This window comes from Hippichthys cyanospilos, chromosome 1 (genome assembly GCF_059441005.1).
Source record: "Hippichthys cyanospilos isolate Australia breed blue-spotted pipefish chromosome 1, RoL_Hcya_1.0, whole genome shotgun sequence".
In the NCBI taxonomy this organism is placed as follows: Eukaryota; Metazoa; Chordata; class Actinopteri; order Syngnathiformes; family Syngnathidae; genus Hippichthys; species Hippichthys cyanospilos.
In genome coordinates, this window is record NC_142369.1 from 19507342 (window position 1) to 19525478 (window position 18137).

General features: G+C 38.8%; 2 protein-coding genes across 2 annotated transcripts in view; both read right to left on the bottom strand.

Moving 5' to 3' along the window:
- Positions 1 to 8041, bottom strand: part of sh2b3 (SH2B adaptor protein 3) — a 43068-nt gene extending 35027 nt beyond the window's left edge. Inside the window, exon 1 of the mRNA XM_088431213.1 lies at positions 7754 to 8041. The gene's annotated coding sequence lies outside the window, so the exon portion shown is untranslated. The remainder of the gene's footprint in view (positions 1 to 7753) is intronic.
- Positions 8042 to 10671: 2630 nt separating this feature from the next.
- On the bottom strand, positions 10672 to 16819 carry pheta1 (PH domain containing endocytic trafficking adaptor 1). Its single transcript, XM_088415109.1, has 3 exons — positions 16692 to 16819; positions 16218 to 16314; positions 10672 to 14098 (listed from the first exon to the last, which is right to left on the bottom strand). The coding sequence occupies exons 2-3, from the start codon at positions 16252 to 16254 to the stop codon at positions 13257 to 13259; spliced, it is 879 nt and encodes a 292-aa protein (XP_088271235.1). The 5' UTR covers positions 16255 to 16314; positions 16692 to 16819; the 3' UTR covers positions 10672 to 13256.
- Between the last annotated feature and the right edge of the window lie 1318 nt (positions 16820 to 18137).

Below are 18137 nucleotides of genomic sequence, written 5' to 3' on the forward strand. Positions count from 1 at the left end.
CACATGTGCACACGCACGCGGCTTGCGTAATTGGAGAACATTTTGTAAAGGAGGAAGTGACACTGAAACAGGAGATAACCTTAGTCTTACTTCCCACAGCCTGAGTAGTGCATCAGCTGATTTGTGGTAAAATGAGCCAGAAGCCTTGAGCGACTTTGAAAAATAGCCAGAAGGAAGATTTTTTTTTTTTCCTGAAATTCTTCAGAACTTTAACTGCGTTGAAATACCAACGCCGACGGGCCTCGGCAACCTTAAGCCACCCTGCCTCCTTGCCTTATATTTGGCATTTACTAACTACTGTATGCTGGTTGGCTTTAGGACACATTCTATATTAAAAAATAAATAAATAAATTCCAAAAACAAAAGAACAAACACGAGTTAGTCATCTTTTGGAAGGTCAGCAAAAGTTAGCGAGAAATACGTTGTTTTGTTAGTTTGTTTTTGTTTTTTTTGCTGCGGCGCGCATTCTCGGCTTGGTTCTGCATTCCCACAACAATGCGCGCTCCGACGCGACACAATGCTGCTATTCTTAAGACGCACTGAAATAAAGCTGTGCTGCTCCGAGGCCATTTCCTGTGGTATGGGAACTAGGAGGGGGTAAAACTAAAAAGCGCCAAGCGAGTGTGAGGAATATACACACTGATGGAGCATCGTAAGACATGACAATTCCAAAGACGAGACAAATGCTCCTCGTAGCAAACAATCTACTCGGAAACAGACATCAACACAAAGTCTGCAGTCTATCATAAGACGAAAGCTGGCATGTTCAGGAAATAAAGCACAGGAATCAAATGACTGCGATGAGGACGGACATCTTGGCGGGATGAACATGTGATAAGTGATAGTGGAGGTGATGAGTAGGTTTGGGAACGAGGCCAGTGGCGCGCATCAGGGCTAACGGACGCTGCTAAAATTTGTCGACCGCATGTGACAAATCACAAAGCCATCGTTATAAGCATCTCTGAGCAAACATACAAGCCTCCATTACACAGCCAGTTAAAAGCAGACATTGCCTCGCAGTTTTGTATGAATAACAGTGACACCGAATTTTTTTTTTTGGTGGGGGGGGGCTGGAGAATTTTCTCTTGTGATGTGATCAAATATATATCTATCAGATTAAGGGATGCTGTGTCAGAAATTTTTGACTTGGCTGGGACCGGTGTAAAAAGGCTGGCACAGTGGATTAAAAATTTTTTTAAAAAGCTACAAAGGCATGTTCAAATACCAATTTAATAACTTATTTCAAAGAATGTCTACCATTAAATGATGGTCTGAAGAATTGACCGAATTAAAATGAACACTGTAATATAATTTATACTTTAATACGTGTGTGTGTGTGTGTGTGTGTGTGTGTGTGTGCGTGTGTGTGTCTGTGTATGTTCGGTTCTTATCACAAGTAGTATTCGCAAGTGTACTATACATGTATTTTAATGTCGAAGTTGGAACACAGCCACGCACACATGAAAGAAGAAAAAAAAAGCAAAAAAAAAAAAGGCTGCATATATATATGTATATAAAAATGAAACACAGCATAACACTATAATCTTTAAACACATGCTTGTTTGCAGGAAAGCCGAAAGCAACAATCCATCATTCACCTCCGAGCCCAGATGAATTCAGACCGTTCAAGCCTCACATGTTCCTCCCTGGGAATATGAAGTTGTCTTTCGGTGAGTTTACGCCAGCCTTTCCAGACTGACTCATTCCCAAACATGAATTGTTTGATTAATTTCAAACGGTGAAGACTACTAACAATACTTGAAATACTGGTGTGGGAGTCGGAGAATAATTAGTGAGTCTTTTCTGACTTCTTGGAATTCTAACTGGGAAAGGTCGAAGCAGGTTTGAGGAAAGTGGTCAGAAAGACAACTTTCTGGTGGTTTGTGACTGCGACCATCAACGTTATACGGTATGTTATTTTCCATATGCATCCAACCACACTGTAGCTCTCCTTAGGTTTTGGCTTTGGCACGATTGCTGATTTGTATATTCTACTTAGCTAAGATGGCGTACGAATAAGAGTGCTCTTCCTCTAGGATAGCTGTTAGGGCAGCTTGTCAGTTAACGTTAGTGACTACGCACTAGCGGGCAGAGAATTTTAGTTAGTGACGCCTTCATGTCACAAAATAATACACAAAAAGCTAAATAATTTGCTAAATAAACATGGCGGGGCCTGTCACAACTCCTATTGAAAATATCTTTACAGATTCACACGCGTTTGTCGAGGTCAATTCTTTGCACAACTTCCTTGCATGGCTCACCGAATTATTTCATATGTTGAATGGCAAGTGTGCAAAATGAGATTATCGACAAATTTCATGATAGATTAAGGATATGGTATGGATTTGTGTGTGAAAAATAATGACACCAATGCTGCTTGTCTTACACCCGCTGTAAATTGTTAAGAGCACTTCAAGGTAAAACGTATAAAATAATTGACAAATATCAGCCATTTCGTTAATTATTTTTGGTCAATGTTTCAAAAGCCATAATCGGCCGAGTTAATCTGCTTGCCGATTAATCGTTCAGGCTCTCGTTTGAACTTTATAAGTGTTGTGTTATCAGTTGCTTTACAGTTCCTCAATGTTTATGTAGTATTTGTAAAAGCCACCTTTTGCCATTTATATGCAGTTCTCGCCTGTCATAAGGTCTTATATTTCCTGTTGTGACTGGTTTGTTCCAATCCGTTTCTATGTAGGTGCTATGGTTCTTAGGTTTGCTTTGTTATGTCATATATGATTGATGTCTGGCAGTGTTTGAGATCCGAGTTCTCAGTGACACCTTGTCAGAATGTGAAGTCAAATCAAGCTCTCAAGCTGTAATGCTCAGCTGTCTTCCTGCTTCCTAGTTTCTGAGTTTAGTTTCCTAGTCTGACTCCGGTGTCTTTCTACAAATTTGGTTTTTGAGTCTAGTGTTCTGTGTTGTGGTTACGCTGTATTTTTGGGAGTTAACAAGTTGTACTTTTGTTGTTTTTTACTTGTTTCTGGGTCCTAACTCTCCTCCTTGCGTGACAATTAGACTAATAATAACTTGGTTTCACACATGTATGGCAGTTTAAAAACTATAAAAAGTTACCTAAAACAGTTTCAGTTAATTCATGTTTAATGATGCCAAGTATTTGATGATTTTTTGTATTGTTTCCAATAAAAAATAATAATTTTTTCTTCTCAAAAGCTTCACCATATACAAGAATTTGTTTTACCAAATGGGTAAGTGCTGACTGTGTACGTTCTAACAGAGACTTGTGACTTGCAGTACTGTCAGACAAAAACTCGCTCGCAGTAAATCCATGTGAAAAAAATGTGAAGATGTACCCATGAAGCCTGGCGAAATGTCCTGTGACTAAACAGCAAACAATTGGGGCATACTGTATTTCTTTGACCGCATCCCCCCCAAGAATCAACTGAGGCACCGACAAGCAGACACACGTTCCGCCCCATCTCCACCCCCTCCAATAACGTCCTCTGCACAACTGCAACTAATGCGGGCCTGTAATCAACATTTTTCACCAACAACAGGATTGCGGTAGAGGGACATATCGTGGTAAAGACGCTCAAGCATAAACACCCTCTAATTATGGCTGCTTTGAAGGTGACGCTTGTGTGTTTGCCTCAAAACAAACATGAGCCTAAGCTGGGAATTTGGTGTTTTTGTTGTTAGTTTTTTTTTTTTTTTTCATGCACACCTCCAAACAGTGTGTTTTACTGCGGTTGCTCCCAGACAGTGGAACCTCTGCACAAACGCAATGCAGTCAATGACAAGGGTTAACTGCATGTACAAGAAAACACAGCAAGAAAAGCTCATAGGTAATTATGTCAATTGAAATGTTTTGATTGTAATATGGTTCAAATATGAAGTATAGTTGCATATAGGCAGTGGCCGTTATTAAATACTGAGCATGAGCAAAACTATCACGATACCACGGTATTAAAATTATAGCTCTACTCTTTTTTTACATTGAACACAATCTATTTTATGAAGAAAATATTGAATATTTTGAACATTAATAAATGTGCACCATTTTTAGTATAAATGAATACATACATTAACAGTCCACTTGCTTTTTAATTTGTCTTGGGAAGTCAAAGTGGCCCGATTTTAATACAAGGGCTTCCTCCTTATCCTTCATGCATATCAAGAAGTAGGGCGGTACGAGTATGGCCAAAATAATAATCGCGATGATTTTGGTCAATATTGAAATCGCGATTATTCATCATGTTTGGTCAATGTCTATTTATTGCCCTTCTTAAACAAACAGTATACAAACAATGTGTCAAGGCTTGACACTTACAAATAATAATAGTAAACTATGTAGTAATCTATAATAAACTAATAATAAACTTAGCACACAGGGCAACACAGCTAACTTAATTACTGAGTAAAAACGAATGGAAAAAAAAGCCTACTTAGAACCAAGCTAATTCTTTACTTTTAGGCAAATTTTAATCAATTAGCAGTCAAAATGTCATTTTAGTTCATTTCAAACCGAATTGAATCCAATTGGATTTTTCAAAATGGGTCTCAAATGAAAGCTAGCACAGTATAATTTAGGAATCAGGTGAGAAACTCAACGCCATTTATCATGGTAAATAATATATTAAGGTGAGAAAAGCAAAAGCTTGGTGGTAGGATGACAAAGTGCTTGATTTCACATGTAGGTGGCAGGCTTTTGAAATGTTAATATCGCAGATGATCAGCTTAATTAATTGCGGCAGTCAATATCGTGATCACGATTAAAATTCGATTAATTGTGCAGCCCTACCAAGAAGGTTAAAAAAAAACATGCGACTGCCATCTAAGTATTTTCAGAGGAGGCATGTTGAGTTAACTCCTCAAGCACTAGCGATAGCGCATCACAGAACTGCACTACTACGAATGTCCACAGAGAGGCACACTAGACTTTGAAAAAAAATAATGATGCGCTGTATTTTTCAAAATAACTTTGAATAACCCCCTGTAAGAACCCCCTGTAAATTCATTTGACTAAGATGGTCTTAAATTTGTGTTTTGGAATAAAAAAAAAAAAAAAGAGCACTGTATGTACATGTGCACTGCATGTACATGCAGTTGATGCCTTGAAAATGAAACGGAAAATAAAAGAAATATGAATATGAAATATGAAGAGTTCTCCTATTTTGACCCTCAAATTGCGCCACTTTTCTGCTGTACAAAGTTTCTTTCTCTTCCATATTCCCGCCCTAATTTGGCTCTTCCTTTTTTAAATTTCCATTCCGATCCGTCAGGCAATTATCTCCCTCTGTGCCTCGCTTCCTCCTCCGTGTCTTTCGCTTTTCCCCTCCCCCTTCCCGCAGTGCCGGCGTTTGTCGTTCCTCACTCGTGGTCTCATCAGTGTTCTTGGAATCCCCAAGAAGAGAGGAAGAGCCGATTGGCCGATAGCGCAGAGACGTGAGGCCGCCGTCACGAGGAACAATTCGCGAGTGATGGCGGACATCCTGCTTCTTCTTGAAAAATTTAACTTAGTTCAAAGCACAATCTCTATGCTGCATGGGTCCTATTGCAGAAGAGAGCAGCTCATCTCTGACACCACAACTTCTCAAACTTTTTACACCGAACGCCACCTCAAAAAGTCCAATCTCCCCAATATAAATTACACTGGGCAGATTTGGTCCATAAGTAAAATAAAGAACTGTTTTTAAAGGATTTCATTTCAATATTTAAAAAGGGAAACAACTGAACCTGTTTTAAAATGTTTGAACACAAACACTTATAAAGAAGAAATGCAAAAATAACCTGTACTTTAAAGTTAAATACAACTGAACTATATTCAACAAAATGTGCTGCTTCAGAGTTTTTGTTAAAGAAAATGCTACACTGCTTGATAATTAAACATTTAGTTATGAGCTTTTTTTTACATACCATGGGAGGGAGGAGAGATACTAGTTATCAAGTTACCACCCTAAACCCACTAGGCGTCTTATTTAAGTAACATAATTTCTCGGGAATAACAGACATTATATGATTAAAAAAAAAAAAAAAATGAAGGAGGCATTGTACAACAAGTACACACAAAGTTATGAAAATTTGTCACATTTAGACATTCACTGAACTGGTACCTTGAAACTGTAATCAAAACGTGTACATTGATTTGAATATAATATGTTAAGTCTAACGTTATATGAACCAATGAGCATTTGAAATTGTAAAATGTTATGTGCTCATGTCATTAAAGTTAACTTGAAACCCTATTCTATGCACTTTTAAAGGGTTTTATGACTGACATAGATCTAACCATGAAAATGATCTCAAGATGGTGTGTGCGTATTTTTTGTTTTGTTTTTGTTTTTTTTTGGATTATGTTGTGTGTGTCATAACATGTTCTATGTTATGACTCCTTGATGACTCTTATGACAAAAAACGGTATCAAAACTAGGACATACATACTAGTGCGCTATTCAAGTAGCATGTTAGTTTTGATTAACACCTGTTGTGTCTGTCCAGTATTCCAGCGATTCTCAAGACGTTTTACATTAGGCAACACGCAGAAAGCAAAACCCTTTAAAGGTTCATCAAAAATTAGCCAATGGTTTTATTCCTAAAGTACGCAGAATTTTATTGTTTGCACACAATTTGGACTTAATATGCATAGTGTGCTCAAATACATGACAATAAAAGTATGCCACACTTTGACAATCACTCGAGGGTTCATCAAACCTAACACTCCGGAAAATATTCAAATTTCATGCGCAGATATGATTTACAGGTTTATGAGGCAAAACAGTACATGTATTTTGCATGGGTAAACTAAATCCATATAATGGTGAGAGCATTATCTACCCATTTTCTAAACTGCTTATTCTCATTAGGGTGGCGAGTGAGCTGCAAAAAACTATAACAGCTGACAGGTAGTGTACAACCTGGAATGGTCACAAGGCAATAGCAGAGTACACAACTGTATAAACAAACAATTCATACATACGGACAATTTATTGGATTTGATTCTAATAACATCCTCAAAAGCTGGAATACCTGGAGAAAACCCATCAATGTAAGTAATTTAAACCCATAACTTCTAAACAGAGAAACAAAATGTGCTAACAACTAGTGCATAATGTTGCTATTGCACCAAAAGGATGGGAAAAATCCCTCAAAAAGCACAAGAACTTGCAACTTGTACGCGAGAAGGCCGAAGCCAAGTAATGAACACCAGACCTCAGAATTGTGAGGAAAAAAAAGGCATTATTGTTTACAATATAACTCTTGACACTTGAAACAACAAGTGTGTGAACTGGCAGACGAAGATATTTATTACCATTTTTGTGACGCGCACAGACATTAGGTCCAATTTGATTCTAAATATGTCAGCAGAAGACTTATCTCACTATTTGTGCTTGTACATACAGAAAGATGTGCAGGTAAGATGGGCTACTTGGGCGCGATGTTGCGTCATTGCCATGGTGACCATCGCCAGACGTACGTCAATTTTTCAATGACAGCGTCACGCACGTGAACTTATTCCAACTACATAAAAAAAAAAAAACATACGCACACACTTGGGACAAGTTAATGGCACGAAGAGCACTGAACGGGTAATTCTGGAAAGTTCCGAGCTCTCGTTCAAATGTCACTGTAGCATATTTTACAGATTGAAAAGGAAAATAACTGTAGCGTTTAGAACGTGAACGCATCCCCGGGGAGTCGTAAGTCGTTTGGAAACACGGTGCCATGTGGCGAAAAGAGAACAAGTTTTTGAAGCACTGAAATGTAAATAAACTCATAGCTTTGCAGTACTCACGTTCTCCGTTATCTCGGACGGGCACCCAGTGCAGCACGACGACAACACAAAAGTTTGGACTTTGCATAACGAAAAGGTGTCGAAAAGGCATCAAAAAGTTGGTCAAGAAAGTGGAGTCGGCGGGAGTAACAAAAAAGTAAAACGATAGTCAACTTCAACGGGGAGAATTGCACAAGATGGTCTCCTTAGCTTCCATCGTGACTAGACGCGACAATGTCTCCGACTTGAAAGAAGAGAGAAAAACTTTGAGGCACGAACTTCACTCGGAAAAAATTGAGGACCCTCGTTTCCGCTCTGTGGAAAAAAAAATAAAACACACCGTCGCATCAAGTTAGACACATTTCACAACAGCTTTACCGGCTTCCGCTTGAGCAAAAAATAAAAGCTTACCAGGCCCGTTAAAGAATACTGTACATACTCCCTCCACACAATTACACCGTGGTGATAATATGTACAGTTGCAAATTACATCATGCCCATAATTATAGTTTTACCACTTTGTCCTTCATAAATCAATCAAAATTTTTTTTTATTTTAAATCCCTTTAAAATGCTTCGCTGCTATGTCCCTTTACTATGTTTATCATTTATATAAATTAGTGATACGAACTAATATCTATCTATCTATCTATCTATCTATCTATCTATCTATCTATCTATCTATCTATCTATCTATCTATCTATCTAACAATTCATTCATTCATTCATTCATTCATTCATTCATTCATTCAGCCATTGGAAATCATTTGCCTAGTGGTCGGCATGGCGGCCTTACAATTTTGAGGTTCAGGGCTTGAATCCCTCAAGCTTGTGTTTCTCCATTTAATTTCTTCCACATTGCAAAAACATGCTTGCCAAGTGTAATCGGAGACGAAATATTTTGTATATGTGAATAATAATTTAAATGAATGGGCCCTAGGATTAACTGCCGACCAACCCAGATTGTAACCCAGCTATCTTCTGGAGTCAATTGGGATTGATTCAAGCACACCAGGAAAACTAATGATGACAAGCACAATTAAAAATGAATAGATAAATACATAAGCTTAAATTTGCGTTTACACTCGGTTAGCATGCGATAGTCTGACTCTTGCTATTACTTGTGAAAAGGCCACAAAGATGCGTAAGCACGATTTGCCAACATGAGTTCAACCAACTCCCACGGCCTGTATCTCGGAAATCCTTTATTAATGTGTTTGTTTATTTGCTTGTACACATGCAAATTCCTCCCACAAATGCGCTTTTCATCCCATTCACTACACATTGGGGGTGAATTGGGTGACCTGAGGTTGCAGGATCTCATGACAACCCAACAGCTGGGCACTTGTGCGGCGCAGTCAAACATGCTATTGTCTGCAACTATTATGTCGCCTGTTAGGATAAGAAAGGAATTCTAATCGAATTGGGCAGGACTAACCAGGCTCATTTGGCGTGCATGATCACAACATCCATTTCCTTCGGTTTGTGTGTCGAACTTGAGGAAAAGTCATGCAACGTTAGCTTTAAGTGATTTCAAAGAGTTTTTTTCTTGAGAAATCATATTCATCCATTCATTTCCTATAGAAATTGTCCTCAATGGTTAGAGGTTAGCTGGAGACTAATAATGCTACTAGGCACTTTTCTAAAAATACAGAATACTGTATGTGCCTCTGACTATAGTTGTTTGCTCTCCCTGCATGTGTTGCTACCAATTGTGTTCATGTCTAAGTTGTTTAAGGGTTTATAACAACCACAAAACCAATGCTTTTTTCGCCCATCCGTACACTCTTGATTATCATTACGCAAGATGACTTGCATAAGTTATGTGTTTTGTGTAATTATACAACGTGCATTTCTTTTATGTTTACTGACAGAGCAAACCTCAACTGGGAGTGACAACCAACAGCTTAAAGCACAAAATTCATTTCTTTTTTGAAGTATTTGCCACATTGCAAAGTATATATATATATATATATATATATATATATATATATATATATATATATATATATATATATATATATATATATATATATATATATATATATATATATACACTATATACACACACACATATATTGGGGGGGTCTAAGGTTTCATTTTTTAATTAATTCTATGTATGGTTTGACAATAAGGTCTCTGTAATATGATTTCTTTGTGTTCTGTACACTTTTATTTTGATGTTGCGAGACAGGAAGCATTTCCCATTTGTTATGTCTTGGGACTATTAATATCCCTTAAACTCTTTCCAGGACTACCAAGACAGCTTTCAGAGTTGATATTTATAGTACATACCATTAATAACACAGACATGAATGACTGCCAGTCCACACACATCTCTCGGGCTTGCAATTCTTAACCTCACCCCAACCGTATTTCTTCATACATTTTTTTTTTACCTCACAAATAAATAAATTATGTATATAATGCACTCACCTAGTCTTTTCATTTAAAGAAAAACTACGAAGCAAATACTTCAGAAAAAGTATTGAAGTACAGTACACAGCATTCCACCAATTGATTCGTTTGCCACCAGTCACTGATACACAGCGACATCTAGTGAATGACATGCAGGACAGCACCATAATTTCATTCATACTACTTATTTGTATCTTGGCCTTTGTGCCTGTGGCTTTCCGTTACATTTTCAAGCACCACTGCTCATAGATTCGCCCTGATCTTGGTTCTTCTGGTTTTAAGTCAAGAAGAATATGGCAAGCTTTTTGAGCAATTAGCCATTGGAGCACGCTGGGTAGTGGGATAGACTCCGATGGCGCCAAAAAGATCCTATCAAGTGTTGTACATATGGAAAATATGTTAAGGTAATGTCGTAAAGCCCGTACTACCTGGCTACAGAAGTAGATGAATATAGGAGTAAAAGATCATTAGTGCTCCAAATTATCATAAAAGTGGGCGTTTCACTACTTTATAGAGAAATAAATTGCTGACCAATATTAGGTTTATTGGATTGCTTACAGTACATGATTAAATATATTTGAAAATACCATACTCATTGAAGAATGCTTGATATGTTTTAAATCAGGGGTCACCAACCTTTTTGAAAGTGAGAGCTACTTCTTTGGTACTGACTAATACGAAGGGCACCAGTTTATGTGAAGATACCAATCATGTTAATGATTTCTCACAATAAGTATGGCACAGCTGTAGTAAATCAAGTGAAATATGTTATGTACATTTAATATATGTACAGTATAATTCTTTGTAACCTTCCTAGAAAATCACACTGTACTTGTATCACTTGTGAGGCAGAACAGGCTACTCATTTCATCCTCTCGGGCTACCTGGCGTTGGTGACCCCTGTTTTAAATGATAAAATGATACACAAAACTGTAGAAAGGCCTTCATAAACAACATAATGTATTTTTTCCATCTGATTACTAGATGTCATCAAACATATTTCCATTTGTGTAGTTAAAATGACACAACAGACTATTAGCAGGGATTATGTCAAATGCTAAACTAGGTCAATATAACATAGAACCAATTGTACTTTTATGTCAAATATATCATCGTTATTACAGTATGCATGTTTAACATGGATGATTCAAAACAATACCGGTGTCATGTGCAAAGAAGTTGTAATACATAAAACAATACACTATACATAGTTTAAAAAAAAAATCCATGTTATTTGAATTGAAAATTGGCACTTTGATTATGCTACAATTGTTCATGTTGTTAAATTTTGGTACAATAAAATCATGACACAAGCCACCTCAAATATTGTCACATTAAAATCATTAAAAAAATTAAAAAAAAAACTTCAAAATTGATGCAAATTTAAGTATGGGAGAGGGGTGAGGGGCCTCCCTCTTGTACCATATATGTAACATTCATGATGACATTGTGCAATGACACTGACTGAAGTCAAAACAAACGGTGGTCCTCTGATAACACTTGACTGAAAATAATATTTTATATAAAAAAAAAAAACATAAACATGACACAGCAAAGTCAAGATTTGTGAATGTGTACCGCACCAGCATGGAATGAGCTCACTTGGTCTTTAAAACTTCCAACATGGAAGAGGAAATGTGAGGCCAGAGATAGAAACCCAGAACCTAAAAACTGGGACTCGTGTGAAGCCCGTAGGCCGCCAAGCGTAGCAATCAAAACTAATGTACAAGGTATGTCAGATAAATTCTGAATGTGCGACAGGCATATCTATCCAAACAACTCACTCGTCACCATTCATCAAAACTTGAGTGCATAAACCAACAAATAGAAACAAGGGGCAAAATAGAAGGAAGAGTTGAGTCAAAGCCAAACTGAATCGAACGCAATGATTAATGTGCTCACTTACTTCCATGGTGTCACTCATGTTCCTACAGCGAGTCACTTGACTTTTAAGTCATATAATAAAAAGAAGAAAATCAAATAGAATAATCAGATTTCAATAAAAACAAAGTGTCAATCTAGACACAAGCTACTGTAATCTATATTCAAATGGTGTATAGCAGAATAAAAACAAATACTGTATATCTGCGGTTTTGTGTGCATTATCCCAGATTGTATACTAAAGCAAATGATTTTCTCCTGTACCAGACAGAAGGCATAATTACTGTGCAAATATTCTTGCTAAGAATCAAAACTAAACATTTGCTGTGAAGGAATGACAATCTTACCACTGGTAATGTAGGTCTTCACATTACTGACTGAACTTAAATCAATCAGTCTCCACTTACAAAAAGACTAGACATTTTCACACAGTGATCCTGCAAAAAAAGCCCGATGAGAGCCATAACACAAGATCGTTTGCCTTCACATAGAACCAAGCCAATCAGGGTACTTCCCACGACCGATACCTCACTGGACCCTGCAAAGGAGTAGGAATGAGTTGTAGGTATTCACTTCACTTCCCAGTCCCAGTATTGCAATATTCACTTACAGATAGTGTTGCTATGCCACAGCAATAATGCCAGGAATATTAGGCATTTTACAGGTAATGGGCAAAAGCGGCTTTTACCTCAAAAAAACAACAACAACAAAAAAGTATTGCCTGCCTCGTTCTGAGTAATTCCTGTGTATGGAAACATGCTTTCACACTCGAGGCAAAACTGGCCACTGCCATCAAAGCATGACAATTGCAGGTCGATTCTCTACCACCAATCTGTATTAGTGTCGTTTATAGCAAACAGCGACATAGAAAAAGGCAGAAAATGACTACCACTACAGTCAAGTGTTAAAGTGGTTACTTCTGTTAAAGGCAGGGAGAACACTGGCTTTTACACAGTTGGGGGTAAAACTGGCTATCACCTCTAAAAGGTGAAACACTGCACAGCCAACTGCACCCCCCATTCTGTGTCAGAACAATGACAAATGGGAAAAAGGGGCCCTCTACAGACTAATTAAAAGTGACTTGCGATGAGAATTTCAAACATTCCAGGGCGTGGTCTGCTTTTAACACTAAGTCCTTGGGGAAAGCTTTACAATTTCCGCCTCAACACTGGGAAACAAAACAACGGAATGAATTATTTTTGGACAACTTGACCCATCTACATGGGTTCACTGACTCAGCAGCCACTGGGCCCTGAGTTCCTCCACCTCGAGTCCGTACCAGTCGTGGAGCTTGGAGAAGCATCCGGTGCCGGGGGAGAAGGGGCTTTCCAGGGACGCCCCTCTTCTTCTAGGGGGAACCGGCGGGGCCCTGGGCTCGTCGGCCCCGCCCTCCCAGGCCACACAGGAGGACGCCCCCTCAGAGGAGCCATTAGGAACACCAGGGTGCGGTTTGCTCCAGGCAACGCCGTTCTCCTTAGGACCTCCGGCCAAGAGGTGAACCTCATCCTGCTGGCTCTTTTGCCCTGAGCTGGACGACGATGTCGACAAGGAGGATGACGACGAAGAGGACGATCTGGATTTGGACCCTCGTTTGGAAGACCTGGTCCTGCCGTGTGTGCCAGCACCGGCTGCCTCCCGGATCTCCTCCAGCTGCCTCTCCAGCTCCTTGACCACCAGCCTCATGTAGTCAAAGCTGGCCCGCGACAACGCCTTGACCCACGATTCCATGGCCGCCTGACTGTCGGCCGCCATCTTGTACACGCGAGCCCGGGCGCAGTCGAACTTGACGGCGAAGGCAAACTCCTCGGCCGACTCGCAGAGCTCCACGGTGCAGCCCTCCAGAATGATGACGCCGATGGGCTCGCGGCTATCACGCTCCTCAAAGTAGAAGAGCATGTTGCCCTTGAGGACGAACCAGCGGCGGTGGTACGACGTGTTGCGCTCGCCTTTCTTGAACAGGAAGCCCGTCTTGTCGGGCGGTGAGTCGCATGTGGCGTAGTGCGCCACGCTGCGTTCGTTCAGCTTCATCTTCAGTCTTCTTTTTTTTGCTCGCCCGATGATGGATTCATCTGTAGGAGGTCCATGAAACAACAAACATATGGGTCAATCGTGTCAACCTCATTACACGGTGGCAACGTTTTTCTTATAAAGGGCTGCCAACATTATGAAAATCATAATTGAGTCCTCTACCAATCACCCCAATACAAAAAGTTGATTATGCATTACCGTGCATGTAAGGTGCTGCTATTATTTTTGGCCTCTTGCAGTTGCCCTTCCCATGTTCTAGGGTAGTATTGAAGATTTTCATTATGTATAGCTTTAGAAAACATGGCCTGGCCTGGTGAGTGATGTGGGGGGTGTCAGTGAATAACTGTAGAGTTTGCCGGCTATCACCTTTGGACATTCCAAATGTTTTATAATATTTCTAACTGGCTCTCTGTTTGGCTTGTCTCTCCAAATATTTCTAAAAAGGGTTGCGATGCAACTGCAGTGACATTGGTCTGCATAGAAAAATCATTGCTGCAAAGTAAGAAGAGGAGACTTTGCTAATAAGTTTTTAAGAGTTAACCACCGTAAGTTGTTGTATTAATCATATTAGTCCTACAAATAAGAATACATTGTTATATAAACATTAAACTCTACATTTCATTGGTAAAATGCTTGTAAGAGCTATATAATAATACATGACAAATTACGATTTTGGTACAAAATTTCTACCAAAGAGAAAATAACACATGTTTACCAAAGAAATTCTCATCAGTGTTACCAAATATTAAAAAAATTAAAAATAAAAAAAATGAAGAAGGTCAACTCTGGAGCCCAAACCAAGAATTTGACACTAGTGATTTAGGGAAATAAAATGTCTTTCACCACAGGATAAAGTTTGCTTTAGAGTCACGTGTGAGACCACAAACTGGGTCACAGCCTTGAGTAAACAACTCCAATTACCGTGGGTAGATCAGCCTTTACCATCCAATCATTACGAGAAAGAGAACAAAAAAAGCATACCTATAAATCTAACAAATGTTGACTTGAATTCCTATGGCATTTTGGGGTTAACTTGGACGATATGTTTAATTGGTGTTAGGACTGTGAGGGGCACTTGAACAAAAACATCCATCTGCAAGGGATCAATGGAGTAAAAAGTAAAATTGAGAATCTTTTTTTTTTCTTGAGTATTAATTGGTGCATTAGTCAAGGTGGCAGGACTTACTAAACCTTTCCAAACATTAAGCAGCTTCAGCACAAAACCTTTGGCGTTTCACAAACAGAAAGACCATGATAGAAAATGTATACTAAAACATCTGAAATCTATTTGAGATTATATTAATGACTGGCAAGTGTATGTTCACTCCCTTTTAATACGTTTGAATGTGATTACTTAATTGCAAACACATGCTCAGTTATAAATATCTGCCCAGCAATTGACGATAAGCACTACAGATTTGATTTATTATCCACAAATATTTGGGTTATATAGGTTAGGCTTACACTAAATAAAGGCAAATGAACCATGAATTAATATGAATTTACAAATCTGCTTCAATTTGAGATGTTAACTCGCCGGTACTAAACACTTTTAACGTGCACTCACGACTACGGCTCCACCAAATTCTACTAAACGAGTTTGCCACACATAAAAGAGACATTAGATCATGCAAAAAAAAAAAAAGTATGACTTTATACTTTACGCTTTTTGCTTGGTTAAACAACGATATGAAAACAATATCAAACATTGAATTTACCTTCACTACATAATATGCACATAATATATTTACTGTACAAAAAAAAAGTTAAAACTACCACCGACTAAAATAAACCAACGGTGATTTTACCCGATATTGCAGTCTTAGTGATGTTAAAATTGCATTCTAGTACATTACTGTGAAATGAGTTGAATTTTGATGAATCGTTTCTTCAATGAACCAACCACTGATGCTTTTGGAATGTGGGAGCAAGTCCCAGTAGCCACACGCAGGAGGGTGAACGCGCAGCCTCCGGAGTTGAACCAAGATTTTTTACCTGTAAGGAGTACGTCCAAAACACTAGGACAAAGTGTAGCCTCGTGCTCGTTTTACCGATTCAACATTTAAAAAATCACCCCTGAAAACTACACACTTTCTACAGTGAATAAAGACCCAGTCAACACGAGGAAGTAATGTTTGACCCCCAAACAAAGTGACTTACTTGTCCGTGGTCTCTTGTTTCCATCGCGGCTGCTCATTTAACTGCAAGCGTCCACATCCCGTAATTCATCATCTTTTTGACAATTCTCAATAACATCCTGACAAAGATGACAAAAACACCACAATCATATAATGTTTGGTTGGAAAATAAACACGTCGATGTGAGCTGCTCCCCCCAATATGATTCATGAGCTTTGTCAGCAGCTTTTGACGCATCAGCACTTTTCCGAGTGTAAAAAAATCATGAAAAAACGGCGAAGGGAAAAAAGAAGAAACAACTCCAAAATATCGCTTAAGTGTACGAAAATAGCTCATTTTTTGTGTTTGGATCACTGTATAATTTTCGCCAGTTTGACAAGCAGATCATTTAGAGCTGTAAGCGTTTTACATGAAGTCGCTGTAAACATATAAGTACTCAGCCAAGCTGTCAATATTGCTACGTCCAATTTCTAATTATTGCTTAAAATCAAATTACCCGTTGAGTAAAGATGTTTGTTCAGGAGGAAACCCTCGTAGCATTGCCGTTGTATATTTAGCCGCCTTCTTTTTCCCAGTTTTCCCAAGTCACGTGACGTTGAAAAAGACTCGTTAGCATTGTCTTCAACCGACTAGCCTGGTGGGCGGGGCTTGAGAGCGGGCCGCCTTCTCGTCCTGGTATGGCGGAATGCAGACGAATGATGGAAAACGAGCGTACCCCAAGGGCGACCGCAGCAGCGACATAAAAAAAATCTACAAAGGAAACTCATGGATTTGGAATGAAACTATGGAAAGGGCACTGGCATGTCTAATAATGTGACGATTATTTCACCTCACTTTTGAAACATATTATTTATAGAACGTTTTGACTGCATTATTTGACATTTAAGATACAATTTTGCATTCAATGCCTTATGCCTATAATATACGGTAGCATCGTTAAATAAACTGCATAAATATTTCGTAGGAAAGATGTTCTTTCCAATGTTCAGCCCACTCATTTCCTTTTTCCATTTCAATTTATTTATAATTGATTGTCTTAGTGCAGTGCTGTTCGTCTATATTTTGCAAAGCACTTATTTTTACATTTTTTTCACATTTTTATACAGGTTAGCTTCAAACAGAAAAATATTAACCAAGTGCATCAAAGTTCCTGGAAAGAAAAAAAATCCTTATTTTATTGCAATTACACTTCACATGGCAAAAACAAAGCGTTTTTCCTGGGGTCACCTGCACCAACCCCAACCCACGACCCCCATTGCCTCCCAGGCCCGCTCAGCTATTTGATTGTCTTTATCTAACTTTTATCCATCAACAGCAAAGTCTAACAAGTTAAACCAGTGAAATTTAGCATTTGAACACATGGAACATCTCTCTCTCTCTCTCTCACACACACACACACACACACACACACACACATACAAACTCATACACACAGTAGAGGACACCATATATGGATATGCGCTGTTGCCCCCAGGGTTTGCAACATTTGCAGCCTCCGTGTAGAAGCATTGTCATGTTTTTCCCTGAGAGCTTTCACTCAGTCCCCCTGCAAGGCGCATGCCAAACACCAGTGACGTGCATGGATGAACACTTACCACTGTGTGCATTCGTTTGATGCAGCTCAGATATGAGAAGAGACTTCACAATACTCAAAACAAATATTCTGACAGGATGACAAGGCCAGGTGAGGAAATACAAACAAGGCTGCCTTTGGGCACTATCAGATATTTTGATACTCTACAGTACTTTAGACATGCCATTTGGTGGATGTTCCGGATGAAGGGCAGCACTGTGGATGTCACGCATTACAAATATTTTAAAAAAAAAGCCCCCACCCCACAAAAAATCATCTAAACATAATTTATACTAGGTAACTCTGTAGTGCAGCCCATGTGAGTTCTCTCCAGCTTCCTCCCACGTTCCAAAAAAAAATGCATAGCAG

Excerpts from the sequence above, each read along its gene's own strand:
- pheta1 (XM_088415109.1), bottom strand. The coding sequence starts at position 16,254 with ATGAGCAGCCGCGATGGAAACAAGAGACCACGGACAA. Across the intron at positions 14,099-16,217 it reads AAACAAGAGACCACGGACAA|ATGAATCCATCATCGGGCGA; the intron begins GTAAGTCACTTT and ends GACCTCCTACAG.